Here is a 15,891-nt window from a genome sequence, read left to right as displayed (position 1 = left end):
AAGGGCCTTGCTTGCGTTTTACACATGTTCATAGAATTGTATGATTTTCTTTATGCATATATCAAACTTGTGTGATTCTCACCAACTACTTGTTAGTTGACTTTATTTTATATACATGCTACAGGTACTATTATTAAAGGATGAAGCTCGATGAAAACACTAGACTTAGGTTATTTAAAAAAATGGACAAACTATTTAGTTGTGTTTATTTTTCTTGTATTTCTTTGTTTTCAAACTTGTGTAGTTGATGTCGAAGTAAGTTAATGATAATACTTTCACTTAATAGTGTTACATGTGTTTTGAGAAATCTGTACGTCACACTCAGGCGTTTCCGCTTAAGACGAGGTGTTACACTAAGGTCGACACCGCGCACCCGTCGTCTGCTTCGTCGACCTCCCAGTTGCACTAATTGTTATTTAATTGTGTTAATTGATTGTTCAATTGAGTTGTTAATTGATTAGTTTTTTTAGGTGTTCGTTAATTGATTTGTTCAATTAGGTTATTATGTTTTTGTTAATTGAATTCTATATAATTGATTGCAGTTGAATTATTAATTGGTTAGATTTTTTAGGTTTTTGTTAATTGATTTGTTCAATTAGGTTATTAGGTTTTTGTTAATTGAATTCTTGTTAATTGATTGTTCAATTGAGTTGTTAATTGATTAGTTTTTTTAGGTTTTTGTTAATTGATTTGTTTAATTATGTTATTAGGTTTTTGTTAATTGAATTCTTGTTAACTGATTTGTTCAATTAGGTTCTTATTAGGTTTTTAGTTGAAAAATGTTTGTAAGTATTGATTTGTTGAACTCTTACTAGATTTTAGTTTAATTATAATTTTGCATAATTGTTCAATTGCTATTAGTTTTTAGTTGAAAAACATTTGTAGAAAGTTTAGGTCTAATAAAGATCTTGTTGCTTGTTACTTGGAATTGATTTATATATGTGTTTAAATAGAAATGTTTTTGAATGTTTTTGGTCTAATGAAGAGTTGTAGATATTGAATATTTTGAGTTTGTTTTGTTCATATACATTAACATGGTTATTGTTTGTTAGTTTGTAATATTAATGTAATATTATGTTTGTTAGGCGGTTAGTAAAGCTCAGGTTGCAAGAATGAAGACGTCGATTCAGTTGCAAAAATGAAGACGTCAGTTTGGGTTGAAAGTATGAAGACGTCAGTTCGGGTTGCGAGTATGAAGACGTCGGTTCGGGCTGCAAGTATGAAGACGTTGGTTCGGGTTGCAAGTATGAAGACATCGGTTCGGGTTGTAATAGTGAAGACGTCGGTTCGGGAAGTTATCATATATTACTGTTACTTTTAAACATATATATAATTGTTGTACTTTGAAACTTCTTTTGTATACTTGAAACCTGTTTTGTATATTATTTGCATTGGAGTTTCTAGAAATTATTTGGTTTTGTAACACTGGAGTATTGGTTTCTTGAAAAAATCGGCTTAGTTAAATTTCTGTTTATTTTAGCAGTTTGCAGATGTTAAAAACAAACAGTTTTTTTTTATAGACGGCAGAGGTTTTATCCACCTCTTCTGCTACAGATATCTGTAGATGTGATCCGCAGACATTTTACCTCTAAAAAATAAATCATATACCTAGTTGTTAGTTATGTTTGAATTTGCACTTAAATGAACTGGGTCTGACTATTGCTGGCCCACAACAAAGCCCAAAGATTAAGTCATTAACGAGAAATAAATAATACGACTAGTGAGACGATATGTAAAGTTTTGTAACTATTTTCTTTCTTTGATACACTGTCATACTTTACTTGAAAAAGGTTATAAAAGCAATATATGTTTGTTAAGTATTAACTTAGGAGTTTCTAGAGTTTGTATTATAAATATACATTAATCTAGGTTGCTAGCCAATATATTATTTATTATAATTATAAAAGCAATTTCTTCGATCGTATTAAGAAATTGGCATGCTTCAACAGTATTTGAAGATTATTAAAAACAACGAATTTCTAGAGTTTGTAGTGTAAACAGATTATTAAAAAGTTTTAGAAATTATTAAACTTTTAAATATGTTCCAACTAACATACAATCACTTTAACTCATCAAACATAAAAGTTTACGAGATTTGTGATTTTAAACTCCTTAGTTTAGGGTTAGTTTAGGGATGAGCATTTGATACCAAGTATAACGTATATATAGTTACCCACATCCCATCCGTCACGTGATTATACAGATCTTAGGAAAACAACAGATACTCTATTAGATTAGATCCCCATCAGCATTAACAAAGTTAGTCATCAATCTTCACCAATCTTATGAATTAGCTAGAAGCCCTCAAAATATATATTGAAGAACTAAATTTCATTTATTATGTTGATAAATCAAAGAATCAAACAACTGCTTCACCTCTATGATCTTCCTTTGAAGCCTTTGTATCATCCTGATCTTTCTCATTGCATGTTTCTTGATCACAAATCTCTACTTCACTGGAATCCGATCTCGATAAACTCGAGTCCTTAGTCTTGCCCCATATGATTAGGTATAAACCCACAACAATGATGAATGCTCCCACAACTCTGAAATAATAAGAGAGAATCAACAATTTAATTGAAGGAAAATCAATATGTTAATTATATATGTTTATAATGTACGAGATAGTTATACCTTCCTAACACTAATTGTTCCTTCAGTTCGATCGAGCTCACGATGGCAACAATCACCATCCCCAACGGGTTGAAGGCGGTCACGAAAAAGGGTCCTTTTTCCTTCATGACTAGCCCCGAAACATAGTAGCTAGCACCGGATCGCACGATTCCCTGTCCATGAGATGTTTTAAAGTTGGTTTAGCTAAATAAAATTTAGAGGAAAGTGATAAAGTTAGAAGAGCAAATGTGAAAGGTTTCTTACGCTATAAAGTGTAGCCGCGATTTCGGTCTCAGTTTGCATGGACCAGATGCCAGATTTCGCCTTCTCGATGATCAAAGTAACAATGGTTCCTTGTAGAGCACCCATGGCACATATAAGGGTTGTGAGGGATAACTGAGCCGGGTACTCCTTGAGAGTCATTGCCTGAAAATTAAGTAAAAAGCAATTTTATTCGCTCTTAACACGCTACTATAGAATAGGGTATTCACAATCGTCGAAAGCGTCAAAAGTTGTCATTTACTACAAAATCGCTACTAGAATATTCCTAGTGGCGAATCTTGGGCTTAATCAAAGGGGTGGCTGAAATCGCGGAAAAATATTTTAGTGGCGTCTGGAGTTGATGCATATAAAATTTTCAGACGAAATTGCGAAAATTTATGCTGCTGAATGAAAAAACGAGGGTGACTGGGACACCCCGGGTCCATCATAACCTTCACCCTAGAGTATTCCGTCGCACTGACTATGTCGCTAATATGTATTTCGACATTTAGTTAGCGACCGAAAACAAACTGTCGCTAAATCAGCCACTAAATATTATAACAGGGTATAAAATAAAATAATAAATAGGTTGATCGCAATAATTTTTCAAATAAAACTGAAAAATAAATAACAATAAGTCGGTTGTCAAAACAGTCGCAAATAAAAAGTTTTAAAATATGAAATCAAAAGGTTTCGAAAAACCAGTTGCATAGCGACTGAAACCTTTTTTCCTTTTATTTTTTTTATTTAATTGGTGATTTTTTTTAACCTACGGATATTTTAGTGGATGATTGATTACCTACGGTTGTTTAATTTTCCTTTTTCCAATTTATTTATTTTTGTTTTTACTTAATTGTATTTCGTTAGTGATTACCACTCTTATCATTAGAATTCTGTGTACTCAATGTATTAGATATCGTCACAAAAATGGTGTTTCCTAGCTATTAAAGGCATATAAGATAAGAAACATTTAACAATTATGTTTAGAGTTATATCAAATTAAATGACAAATCTAGTTGGTAAAGATACGTCATCAGAGACATCTATCGATTTCTTTTCGTGTAATATAACTATTTTTACCCTCTATAGGACCATTTTTCATGATGTGACAAAACTATTAAATAGCGTGTAAAGCATACAACAAAAGTAATGGAAAATGAACTTAAGCAATATTTTTATAAAGTAGTGATCGATCTACCTGAAGAATGTAAAAGCTAGCCCAACAAAAGCAACCAGCAGTGATCATGATAGCACCCTTGATATGTTGGTCTTGAGAAAGCGTGTCCGGGGTGGGGGCTGGAGCATGGTGCCCCTCAAAGCCCTTCGTAGTCCATGGCAATGGAACTGGTGGTCCATTAACTAGGGTCATAACCATGGCTCCGCCTACGGTCACAACAGTTCCCAAGATCTTCCCTTGACTATGCAATTTTTTAACGTGGACCTTCTCAAGCCTACAACATAAAAACACTCTCAGATTACAGTTAAACTGTAAATAAACAAACAAACATACCCATTAAAATCTCATTCTAGCTATATATGAAATAAGAAAGTCAAATATTACCTAAAGATCCAAGCCATGACAAAAGTTAACGCAGGTAGAACATTGCACATTGCGATTGCAAAGGTTGCGGTCGTGTACTTCATCCCAGTGTAGTATAGTATTTGGTCCATAACCGGCCTGATTTTAAAAATTGCATTAGAAATAACATATTATACACATGTTGACTTTTTCATCAAGTCAAATGTGTTAGTGAACTTTGTTACGTACTCTATTAGAGCCAACAACATTATCTTCCAAAACACAGAAAATGTCATTTGGGTGCGTATTTTCCTGTGGCATAAAGCTAATATTAATTGTTATATTACATAAATTCATACATATAAATAAAAAAAAATATTTATACCTTTCAAAATATAGGGCAAAAGGGCCAAAAGCAAGGGCTGCGGCAATATTTCGATAAACAGAGAATGTGTATGGATTTAACCCCATGTCTAAAGCAGACTTTACTAATAAGTTGTTAATCGCGTATCCAAGTTGTAGAAAAAGAACCCCGACATATGGCCTTCCTCGCTTACTGAAACACCAAAACCAACCCGTCGGCATCTCCATCGTGCCGGCTTCCTTTGATTTTTTGTTTGATATTTTTCTCTCTAAAAAAACACCCTCCAATCTCCCAAAATGAGTGTTTGGAGAGATTATTGATGGGAATGTTTGAAGAGGTGTTATGGGATTTATATATATAAGGTTCGGAAACAAAGGACTAAATTGACATTTTGGTATGGCCTCCATTAATGGTGTTAGAAACAAAAACCATGTCTTATAAAGTTTAGGTACGTGAATGTTTTGCATGTGTAATCCACTAACTCTTTTATCTTTTATTTTGCTTTGGTGTTACGAAATAAACCACATTTCTTTTATATTCTTTTCATCAATGTACTTGCATAAACAATTTTGATCTATCTTAAGCGGCATAAATTAAACATATGTGGTTCTGTTAAGTTGTACAATACGTTTCATTTTAAAATTGTGTTCTAGTTTCATGAGCACACAAAAATGTTATATAATCAACTAAGCGGTAATGTTAGTTAATCAACCAATCAAATTATTTATTTGTAATGACTTTGTATTAACAATGTATGATAATTTATACTATTAAATTGTATTTCGATTGCTTATAATTACAAATTCAATAAAAAAATTATTGTAAACAAAACAAAATCCATTTCACTCAAAAACTTAAACTGTTTTAAGTATTCTTGGGTTGGGGTCGGTCGTAACATTTGTTAGTTCTATGAAGTCTGAATATACACATTTGTCAACTCTTAAAATTGCTCGAGTTCAACTTCCATATTTTTACTAATAAAAAGATAAACGGTGATTTGCTATTTATTATAAAAGCATTGAGTATGGCTGTTACAAACATCATTCAATCTTTTTTTTTATATAAAACATGTGGTTTGTTCATGTTATGATTAGAAAAAAACAATATTGTTTTAATGTTTTGTTTTAGAGATAAAAAGGTAAAAAAAAAACGATTATCTTAGATGTTAAAAAAGGTATTGTCTTTATATAATGATTGTGATTAAATGAAAACGATATTCTTTTGTGTTAAGGGTCTTAAAAAAATATTCCGACAAATTTTTAAAAATATATCATTATAATTTATTAAATAATATAAATATATAACTAAAAAAGTAACATTATTCAAAATGCTTGTGTACGTCTCCTAATCCTTGCTTGCTCCCTCTCCTACTAACTTTATGCAACTCTATCATTTGTTTTTGTGAGGCGCTAATCTACGAACACCAAACAATAAGTTAACTATTAGTAGTTCACTGACAAATAGAAAAAGTAGTTGCATTATATAAAGCGTACCTGTGTGGAAGGACGTGGAGCGTTAGTTTCAACTATCGAGATAATAGCATACTGGTGATCGTGAGTGGTCTCAAAGCCGAAGAGGTGGTCGTACCTCCGGTCTGTGGCGCCCATACTTGTGGGTCATCGCCAAGTCTAGGTCTGGCTAGATCTCAACATTATCTTTCTTCAAAAAGTTGAGTGTACCTCTGCTACAGTTTAGCAAATCAACCAAGAAATGTATTACAATAAAAAGAATCATGAAAGGCAAGTGATGAAGCGACAACTACCATCACGTCACCGACACCTGGGGTTTCAAATTCTAACCCGGCAACGATAGGCGATGATGGCAACGGTGCGGTGGAGCGACAACCGGCTCTCTAGCGTCAGTGGTGATGAAACTGGAGCCTCGTTGCCGTCATTCTGTCTTAAGCAAGGTGAAGCAGATAGTGGATTTAAGGGTCCAATAAGGACACGGTACAATTCTCACTCCATGATGTCAAGTAAAAGTCGTTAGGCGGTCCTAGGCAGTCGACTAGGGAGTTGCGAGTACTCGAGAGTAGTCGGGGATTACTCGGAAAATACTTAAGGAGTACTTGGCCGAGGCGGGGAGTGCTCGATCTAGGCGGGGAGTACTCGGCCACCTACTCGAGAATTTTACAACATTGCATGATGTATAACTTCAATGCACCACCGACCCCCACAAATATAGATATATAAATATGAAAATCAAATGTCAATTGCATAAAACTATAAACGGATTAGGAACTTGGTGAAAATACCATCCAAACCCATTTTCAACATATTTTTATTCCGAGTTCATCCATTACATAATAAAATTAACATGTGAAGGTTAAATTTCTCTCGTCATGTGAATTTAAATTAGTATTTCGATAATGAAGATGGTGAAAATCGGAGAGATGTTGGGAACAGTTATAGTGTATAACTAAGTTAGATCATGTTTTACAAACGGACGGAAAATATATAAAACTTCATATGTGTGTGTGTGTGTGTTTGTGTGCGTGTGTGTGCGCGTGCACATGTGTTAAATACATTTTAACGAATTGTAAACGTCAGATAATCTAGCATTAGTATTATTATAAGGTATCACATTGTTACTTTAATTAAAACAACCCAACATACAAAGACAAATAGAGAAAAATAACAATTTAAAACATAATTCTAAGTTATGCCAATTAGTTCTAAGTTATACCATGAAACAAAAAGACATATTAGTTAAAACTCCATCATCTACTTAAGTCATATGTTTTAAACTATGAAGCGTAAACATATAGATGTTCTAACATAAGTTGAGTGTTATAAAACTATTTTTATTGAAATTATAAAACATTTACGTACACAACATAAAAAATGCTAAAAATATGAATATAACAATAAAATATAATTATAATTTTAATCAAACCGCGTTTAATAAAGCAACAATATAATCCAAACCTCGTGACTGAAGCCATCATTTCAATCCAAACATCCAGTCCAAACGTTTATAAATGATTTCCCAAAATCCAAAAAAAAAACAAAATAACAAAGTCTCAACATTTAAAAAAAATAACAATGAAAAATATTAATAAAATGTATTGTTGATTCAAATTATTATTATATATAGTAACAGTATATATATATTTTAGAAATTGGGGCCTCAAAAACTTAGAGGCCCAAAGCCCTAGTTTGGGTTTCTTCTACATATGGGCCGGCCCTGGGTTGTACACCCACCTAAGAGGCATCAGAGGCCTCCGCAAAGCAGACCTACATAGTACACGGATCAGTCATGCACCAAGTACAAAGTACAGGGCGCTGACGAACATTAGCGCTGATGGATGTTCCGCCACAGTACAAACATTCCTTGAAATCTAGGAAAGAGTGGGTCGAAGATCTTCCTAGATATGGTGCAAAAGGGAAGTATCTCATTGAAAAGGGCGTCCAACCAATAAGAAACTGATAACGCATCGTCAATAGTACTACATAGTATAAATGTCATCATCAGTCAACTACTTTATTCACCAACTTCCCTTGGGCACGTGCAAACACTCTGATTTGTGGAATTCCTAACATAGCAGGTGACTCATACCTTCTCTCCTTCCATCAGGCAATAAATACCACTCAACCTCCAATGGTAAAAGGATCGGAACTTCTCCGCGAGAACACTCACTAGTGCTTCGCGATAACTTGTATTCTATAGACGTTCAATTTCATATACTGATTCTCACGACGGAGGGTGATTACGAGAAGACCCCCCCCCCCATATCCTTCTCGTAACGAGCTCCGGATGTGTAAGGCCCCGTTACCAGTAGCCCTACTTTCGTGTTGGATTTACTCATAAACGCAGTTCTAAATATCAGAGTTAATTAAAACATTCGCGGAATATAAAAGCTTTCATATAACATTTCATAACAAAACACGTCTTGTCTTAAAACATCATTTTGTCTTTCAAAATAAACGAAACATTAAACTTAAACGTCTTGAGTCTTCCGATGCCAGCCTCTTATCAGTGCCACGTGTCTCCTCAAGCGAGCTGCCTCATCCTACTCACCTGCGTGCATCCTAAAAGTCAGCTACGCTGAGTGAGTTCTAGTTAATCATACATTATACAATACACATAAACTTATATTCTTTCATTCATACTTTCATACTTTCATACTTTCTTTTGTATTAACTTACTTTCATATCTTACGTTATAAAGAGCATTACGCCCTACATTCCTCGAGTATTATTAGGGCTCGGTACCCTCCTTCCTCGAGTATTATTAGGGCTCGGTACCCTCCTTCCTCGAGTATTATTAGGGCTCGGTACCCTCCTTCCTCGAGTATTATTAGGGCTCGGTACCCTCTTTCCTCGAATATTAGTAGGGTTCGGTTCCCTAGTTCTCGAATATTAGTAGGGTTCGATTCCCTCTTCGTTACCATACAACCATACATCATACCTCGAGTATTATTAGGGCTCGGTACCCTTTTCGTAACCATACAACCATACAACCATCATTTCCTTCTTTTATTAACTTTATCACGTTCATACATATAAGCATACATATCATACTTACCTTATACATAGCGTTACAACCTGACAGTACGTGCAATAACCGAAGATCGTTCACGTACCATCAAGCAATCATTCATACATTTCACATTATCCACATAAGGCATACACTTATCTCTTAGGATAAGCGTATTAACAAACATATTGAGTATGCACACAGCCCCGAAAACATAACACATAAATGGGGCTAGAAACTCACCTGAACACGGTTACGTTCACCGTTAATCGTAATCCCTTTTTTCAGTTGTGCACGGCTGACTGTGTAACAAGTATACGTATCAATTAACTATCACTACTCATATCATCTTTCTAGTCTTAACTACTACCCACAACGAACGGGGGTCCGGGGGCAGCGCCCCTGGCAGTGGGGTCTAGGGGCGGCAGCCCCTAGCAGGGTCCAAGGGGCAGAGCCCCTGGCTGGGGTCGAGCTGACTTAACACATTTTATTTACATTAACTGTCTTAACACATTTTCCATTAGGTTTTTAATTTATTTTCTAAGCGAACTTAACTTTAGGCGAAGTTAAACCTTAAGCGAACTTTGCTTTAGGCGAAGTTATCAGTTAGGCGAACTTGGCCTTAGGCGAAGTTATCAGTTAGGCGAACTTGGCCGTAGGCGAAGTTATCAGCTAGGCGAACTTGGCCTTAGGCGAAGTTACCAGCTAGGCGAACTTGGCCTTAGGCGAAGTTACCAGCTAGGCGAACTTGCTTGCAAGCGAAATTAAGCTTGCAGGCGAAATCGCTTGCAGGCGAAGTTGCCCAGCTACGCCTCTGTTCAACCTTAATCCCCCAAAATCATCATCGTTTGACGTGAAACTCTTGGATACGATATTTAACCAACTCGCGATCAATCCTATGGTCATTTTTGGATATGGTTTGACCCGAAAACACGTAAAGTTTGGACCTTTAATCTCAAAAACGTTCAATACTAGTGTTAAGGGTTCATTAACTGAGCCGTTTCCATTTTCGGGTTCATTACACTCGTATTTATCATCAAGTTTACAACTTTATGTTTCGTTTATACCCGATCTACTCTCGTTCTAAGTTTCAATGCTAAACGTTTATAAAAACGTAAACTTTAAGATCAAAACGTACCTTTTCATGTTTGTTTGGCTTAGTCACGAACCCTAGATCTTGTATTTATCTTGCGTATTGAAGGATCTATCAAGAATCTCGTTTACTTGGTCTTGGATCCCACTCTCGCTCTCGGCCGTATATAGGTGTAGGTATGTGTGTGTGTTTTTGAGTGTGTAGAGATTATGATGGAAATGAAATGAGGGTTTAGGGTTTTAGGTTGGTTTAGGGGATATTTATATCCCTTAAAGCCCATAGATCTTAGGCTCATTCTCATTTAACCCATCTTAATTAATCTAAGTCCATGATCTGTTCTTTACTCGATATTAATTAATTAATAACGCGAAATCACTAAACGTAACTTTCTTTATTTAACATTATAAATTTTAGGATGTTACAGGATGTTCTATTTTGCATGTGCATCTACTCGTTTCAGCAGAATTATATCTCAACCAGGGGCGGATCTAGGTAGTAGTGTACGGGTTCAAGGGAACCCACTAAGTTTTGAAATTTATATAGAATATAGGTATCATTTATGATAGTGAAGTCACATATATTTTGAGAGTGAACCCATATACAACATAGAACTTTGGCCTAGTGGTAACACTCAGCCTTAAAAATTTGCCAACCCGGGTTCGAGTCCGGCTTTTAGCGTCATTTTTTGTTTTTTTTTATCTTTTTTATTTGAATCAGGTTTACCTAAGTTAAGGTTTTTTTACTCCATTTTACTCTTTACTCACATCGTTAAACACACAACACACAGAACATAACATCACACAACAGCAGCCTCAAACCCTAACTGCTTACCATCCAACATTCGAACTTGGAACTCCGACAGTCCACCGGACCACCTCCGCACACCGCCTCTCTTCCCGCCGCAACACCCTCAGCCCTCATTTTCATCCTTCCTTCACTTTAGTCTTCACGGTAAGATATATTTTGATGTTTTACTTCAATTATTTTTGTTTATTGTTGAAATTACAATCAGAAAGAATGATTATGTAGAAGCTTGTTAATTGAATTAGAAACTTAGTGATGTTTAAATTTGATTTGTAGGCATTAAGAATATTAAAAGATACTTCCCAAGTGAACCATCAAACATTTAATCATCATATTCAAGTAGTAAACAACCCTCAAGAATAAATTTGGATGATCTTCCATAGGATCCTTCTAAAAGAAAACCTTAGAGATGAATACTCGTAGAGAACAACTATAAGTAAGTTTTTTCTAATTTAAAAAGACAATCGTTTCCTTATTATATATGCTATCCTTTCTCTGACGATGTTTGTTTTTTGTTAATTTATCGTATTTATGTTATGTAATGAACCTTACCCCGACCTGAACCTTTGAACCGACCCAAACCTTCTAATCGGCCTGGAAATTTTTATGGCCGGTCGTATAAAATTAGAGCATTTAAAACAGTGAACCATTGGAAAAAATTTCCTGAATCCGCCACTAATCTCAACCTCCGTGGGAAGCATCTAACTTTAACACAAGGGCTAAGTAATTTGGCCGAAGATTGATTTAGTGTTGCGTCATATAGTCTATAAGCTTTGTGTTTGTGTGGTGGTATAACAATGCCGACGTTATACCCCTCCACGGTGGAACCACGCCGAAAGCTGCCTCCATAGCCCCGCCCCCCTTTTGTTTCTCTCTCCTTCCGTCATCTCCTTGCACTTGCACGTCAGATAACGCCCATCTGACGGGTGTTTAGTGCCTAAGAACGCCGATGATCTGCAGAAGTTATGCACGTCGGCCGATCACATCCTTCCTCCACAAAATGCATAGCCTTAAGGAGAAAATGATCAGATAGGCTTGTCGAAGAAGATGACTAGCGTCACTTAACAAATTTACTCACGGCAATACAATTTAAGTTTGTTATCTTAAAATACAAACTTCAATTAAAATTTTTAATATACCATACTTTGAGGGTATGGGTTACTCATTGTTTATAAAAAATCTAGAGAAAAATTGCTTTTATCAAGTATCAAATGTTTAATTATACTTTTCAGAAAGCCGCGAGATAATAGTGACATTTTGTAAGGTAACGATATCAAAATCAAAATATATGAATTCTACTTTTGTATTTAACATTTATGAAGTAGTTTTTTTCTTTCTTTATAGATCAATTAAAAAGTCCGATTATTCGAAGTAACCCAATGTTAAAAGGTAGCATCATACGCTCGTGATCGCTAACAGCACTGGGAAGCCCAAGCCTACCATCTCCCATTTTGAGAAAAAATCGTTGCTCGAATGTTCACTATAGTAAAACCCGGTTGGGATCAGATTCAATCTTAAACAAAAAAACACAATAACGAAAAAGATACAATAATAAACAAATAGACTTAATGACATAATTTTTGTTTTATTTTTTATAGCAAAGTCATACTCATATTAAAGACTAAAAACGCTTGATATTATGATGAATATGTTATTAAATGTTGTATGAAAAAGTTATAGATATTTTAAAAATAATTGTGGAATTTGTATGTTTATTGTATGTGGAGAGAGAAATATGAGTTATTCTTTTTATGCCTTCCACTATTTGAGGTATGTTTGATAGGAAGCTTTTAGAAGCTCTAACTTCAAACTTTTAAGATAAAAACCTCTACTCAATAAAAAACCTTTGTTTGGTTGAAAGAATTTGACGCTATAAGTAGCGTTTAAAAAAAGCTACTAGTTTTTAATATTTAAATATGTATGTATCTATCTATTATAATAAAGTAAAATAATTGTTGACACGTGTCAGTTTGTGGTTAAACCTCATCACTTTTTTCCCTCCAAACTAATAACTATATCATAGATCAATAATTATTCACTTTCCGTTTACACTTCATTTATATTATATATCTATAATATGATTAAATTATTTACTTTTCTTTAAACTCTATTTTATTATATATACTATACATTTTTATAAAAATAAATATTCTTATAAATTATAAATATATGCTTTAAATCTATCTATTTATCTTTTTAATTAATTTACTAAACTATATATATGTTAAAATGTAATAATATATACAATTCACTTTCATATATAATAAAGTTTATCATAGTTAGTTTCTCGGTTATTTTTATCAATGATTGTTTCAGGTTTTTCGTGGAACTTAAATTTGATTGTTACGGGTCAAAAGTTGGTAAATAGATATTGTGGTACAAGTTAACTACATTTGGCTCAAATTTGTTGCGGGTCAAAAAGGGGTAATATAAGTATTTTTAAAAGTTTGAGATGCAAAAGATTTATCACCAAATTTGTTACGGCTTCAAAGTTTTGACTTAAAAATATCAAACAAATGAAAGTTAGATTTTTAAACGTGATTTAGGTTTCGAATTTATTTTCAATGAGATTTTTGGAAATAATGAAAAGATTTGGAATTTGGCTAATTGACTATTTTTCCCAAAAGACGGCCAACACTTTCGACATGCTACCTCCAGGCCTATCAATGCTTCTAAATTTTATCAAATTTGAAACATTTGTGTCAGCATTGATTTTTCCTTTAATGATGATTAAAATGTAGTGTGTGAAGCATGTCATACAAAATTATGCTTAAGTGAAGCAAAATATTCACAACATTGAACAGGTTAACGTGTTATTTTTATGTGTTGTCATTATGACAAAGTCGAGAAGCCCTCCTCAAAATTATAACAATATTTTTCAGGTGTAACTCAGAACTATTATTGTATGAAAAGTATTTTTTGAAATTTGTTCATAACCAAAATTCTCCCTATATATATATATATATATATATATATGATACTGAGAATCAAATTTCTAATAGATGGACCGTTCGCAGGTATGTTTTTGCACTTGCGTTGTTATTATTATTATTATTATTTATTAAGTTCTTTTTAAAAAAAAAATCATTTTATGATATAAATAAAATCAATTTATGTATACATAGTATAGATATAAGCATAAATATAATCATTTTTTCATATACAGTATGTACTTATTTGCTTTATAACTTAATTATTTGGTTCATCCCGTATATTACACGGGCTCTAAAGCTATTATATATATATATATATATATTTAGTATTATGTTTTTTAGCTATGCCTATTTTTGATTATTTTACACATTTTACAAAAAGCTCCAACTACTTTGTCAAATACCTAAGTATATCTAAAAGATTACAGATACCAGCAACCAGCTAGTTTTGTCAAACATAAGCTTGGTCTCACTTAACACATGACAATCAATTACGGTTTCTCACACTTTTCATTTTTGCAACTTTTTGTATTTTAGTCTTACTAATACAGATGGCATAAAAGGTTTGGTATATATTGCATAATAAACCATTTTTAAGAAAAGAAAATGTTAAATTATAAAGGGATATAAAAATGAGAAGTAATAATCGCTTAAAAAATAAAAAAAATAATAATAATATAAAGAAAACATATATCAAAATATAAATGAAAAAACGATAAAAAAAAAAACTAAAATGTTCCCTATCTTTCTTGTTCTAAAAAAAACACACAATGGTGAGTAAAAATACGCGATGACGAAAATAAATAAAAAAAAACATAATGAAAAATAAAAAATACACAATAGATCGCAAAATATAACACAATGTCAAACAAGTATAACACAATGTTAAATAATATAACAAAATATTAAGGAAAACACAATTAATGATGAAAATAAACAAAGAACAAAATGATAAATAAAAAGACATAATAATATTTTCCTCAACATTGTGCTTTTTTTAAAGGAGAACGATGAGAGAAACATTTTACTTTTTTGCTTTTTATTTATTCTTTAAGTTATAATTTTCATTATTAATTTTTTATTGTTTTTTAGAGTTAAGCCACAAGCATTCATCATTGCAATCCGAATACTTCTGACTGGTGGGCTGATGACGTGGGTACCCTACCCACTCGTAAGCTGGGGAATCTTAGGAATATAAAAGTAGCAAACACAAGCTTCCAGATGGGTGCTCAAAACTTCCCCAGTAAGATTGCTAAGTTGACAAAGGGAGCTCTTGCTACAGTAAAACCGCAGAAAAGTCACGGCTGACATAAAGCTGGTACCTGCCATAAAGCAAGAGTGACGACAAGGCAGAATAAAGGTTGCACGAAAATGGTATTACCAATGTGCATAAGCTGAAAGAGGAGTTGACACTTTCCCCTTAAAAAGCTTAAGCTTCCATAGAGAAGCTTCCGACTGCCTATAAAAAGAACATTTCAGCCAAATGTATTCTCATTCTCATCTACTCTATTTCTCACTACTCTCTCTTCATTACAACTCTCCCACTCTCTCACTATATTCTCCTACTCTCCCCATAATATTATCTCCAAAATATTACTCACTAAGAGATCTCACTCTCCAAAGAATAATTATCATTAAGTGAGCTGTTAGTCCTCTGAGCTGCTAGGTTGACGAGCTGCTAAGGTATAACACTATCAGCTTACTTCAACCCCAACGACCAGTCACCAGTTAAGCAGCTTGAAATCGCCTCAGCTGCTCTATAACCGTCGGGCATCAACCACTATCTCCTCTTGCATTCTCTATCTCTAGTATACGTAACTATATT

At 33.7% G+C, this 15,891-nt stretch overlaps 1 protein-coding gene across 1 annotated transcript; it reads right to left on the bottom strand.

Moving 5' to 3' along the window:
* Window positions 1-2,146: 2,146 nt before the first annotated feature.
* LOC143565089 (WAT1-related protein At2g39510-like) lies at window positions 2,147-5,108 on the bottom strand. The gene is made up of 7 exons (XM_077052174.1): window positions 4,779-5,108; window positions 4,643-4,705; window positions 4,436-4,552; window positions 4,073-4,325; window positions 2,878-3,039; window positions 2,635-2,786; window positions 2,147-2,546 (listed from the first exon to the last, which is right to left on the bottom strand). Exons 1-7 carry the CDS (start codon window positions 4,982-4,984, stop codon window positions 2,360-2,362), a joined length of 1,140 nt encoding a protein of 379 aa, XP_076908289.1. The 5' UTR covers window positions 4,985-5,108; the 3' UTR covers window positions 2,147-2,359.
* Between the last annotated feature and the right edge of the window lie 10,783 nt (window positions 5,109-15,891).

The sequence above is a fragment of the Bidens hawaiensis genome, unplaced genomic scaffold, assembly GCF_021521415.1.
Source record: "Bidens hawaiensis isolate Kalapana, Puna unplaced genomic scaffold, B.hawaiensis_p1.1 tig00022286_1, whole genome shotgun sequence".
Classification (NCBI taxonomy): domain Eukaryota; kingdom Viridiplantae; phylum Streptophyta; class Magnoliopsida; order Asterales; family Asteraceae; genus Bidens; species Bidens hawaiensis.
This window is presented reverse-complemented; position numbering and strand designations above follow the sequence as displayed.

What these genes read in the sequence shown, in the direction of transcription:
- LOC143565089 (XM_077052174.1), bottom strand. Translation starts at nt 4,984, where the DNA reads ATGGAGATGCCGACGGGTTGGTTTTGGTGTTTCAGTAAGCGAGGAAGG. An exon ending in GTCATGGCTTGGATCTTTAG is followed by an intron (nt 4,326 to 4,435) that starts GTAATATTTGAC and finishes TTTATGTTGTAG; the next exon opens with GCTTGAGAAGGTCCACGTTA. An exon ending in TCGCGGCTACACTTTATAGC is followed by an intron (nt 2,787 to 2,877) that starts GTAAGAAACCTT and finishes TCTCATGGACAG; the next exon opens with GGAATCGTGCGATCCGGTGC.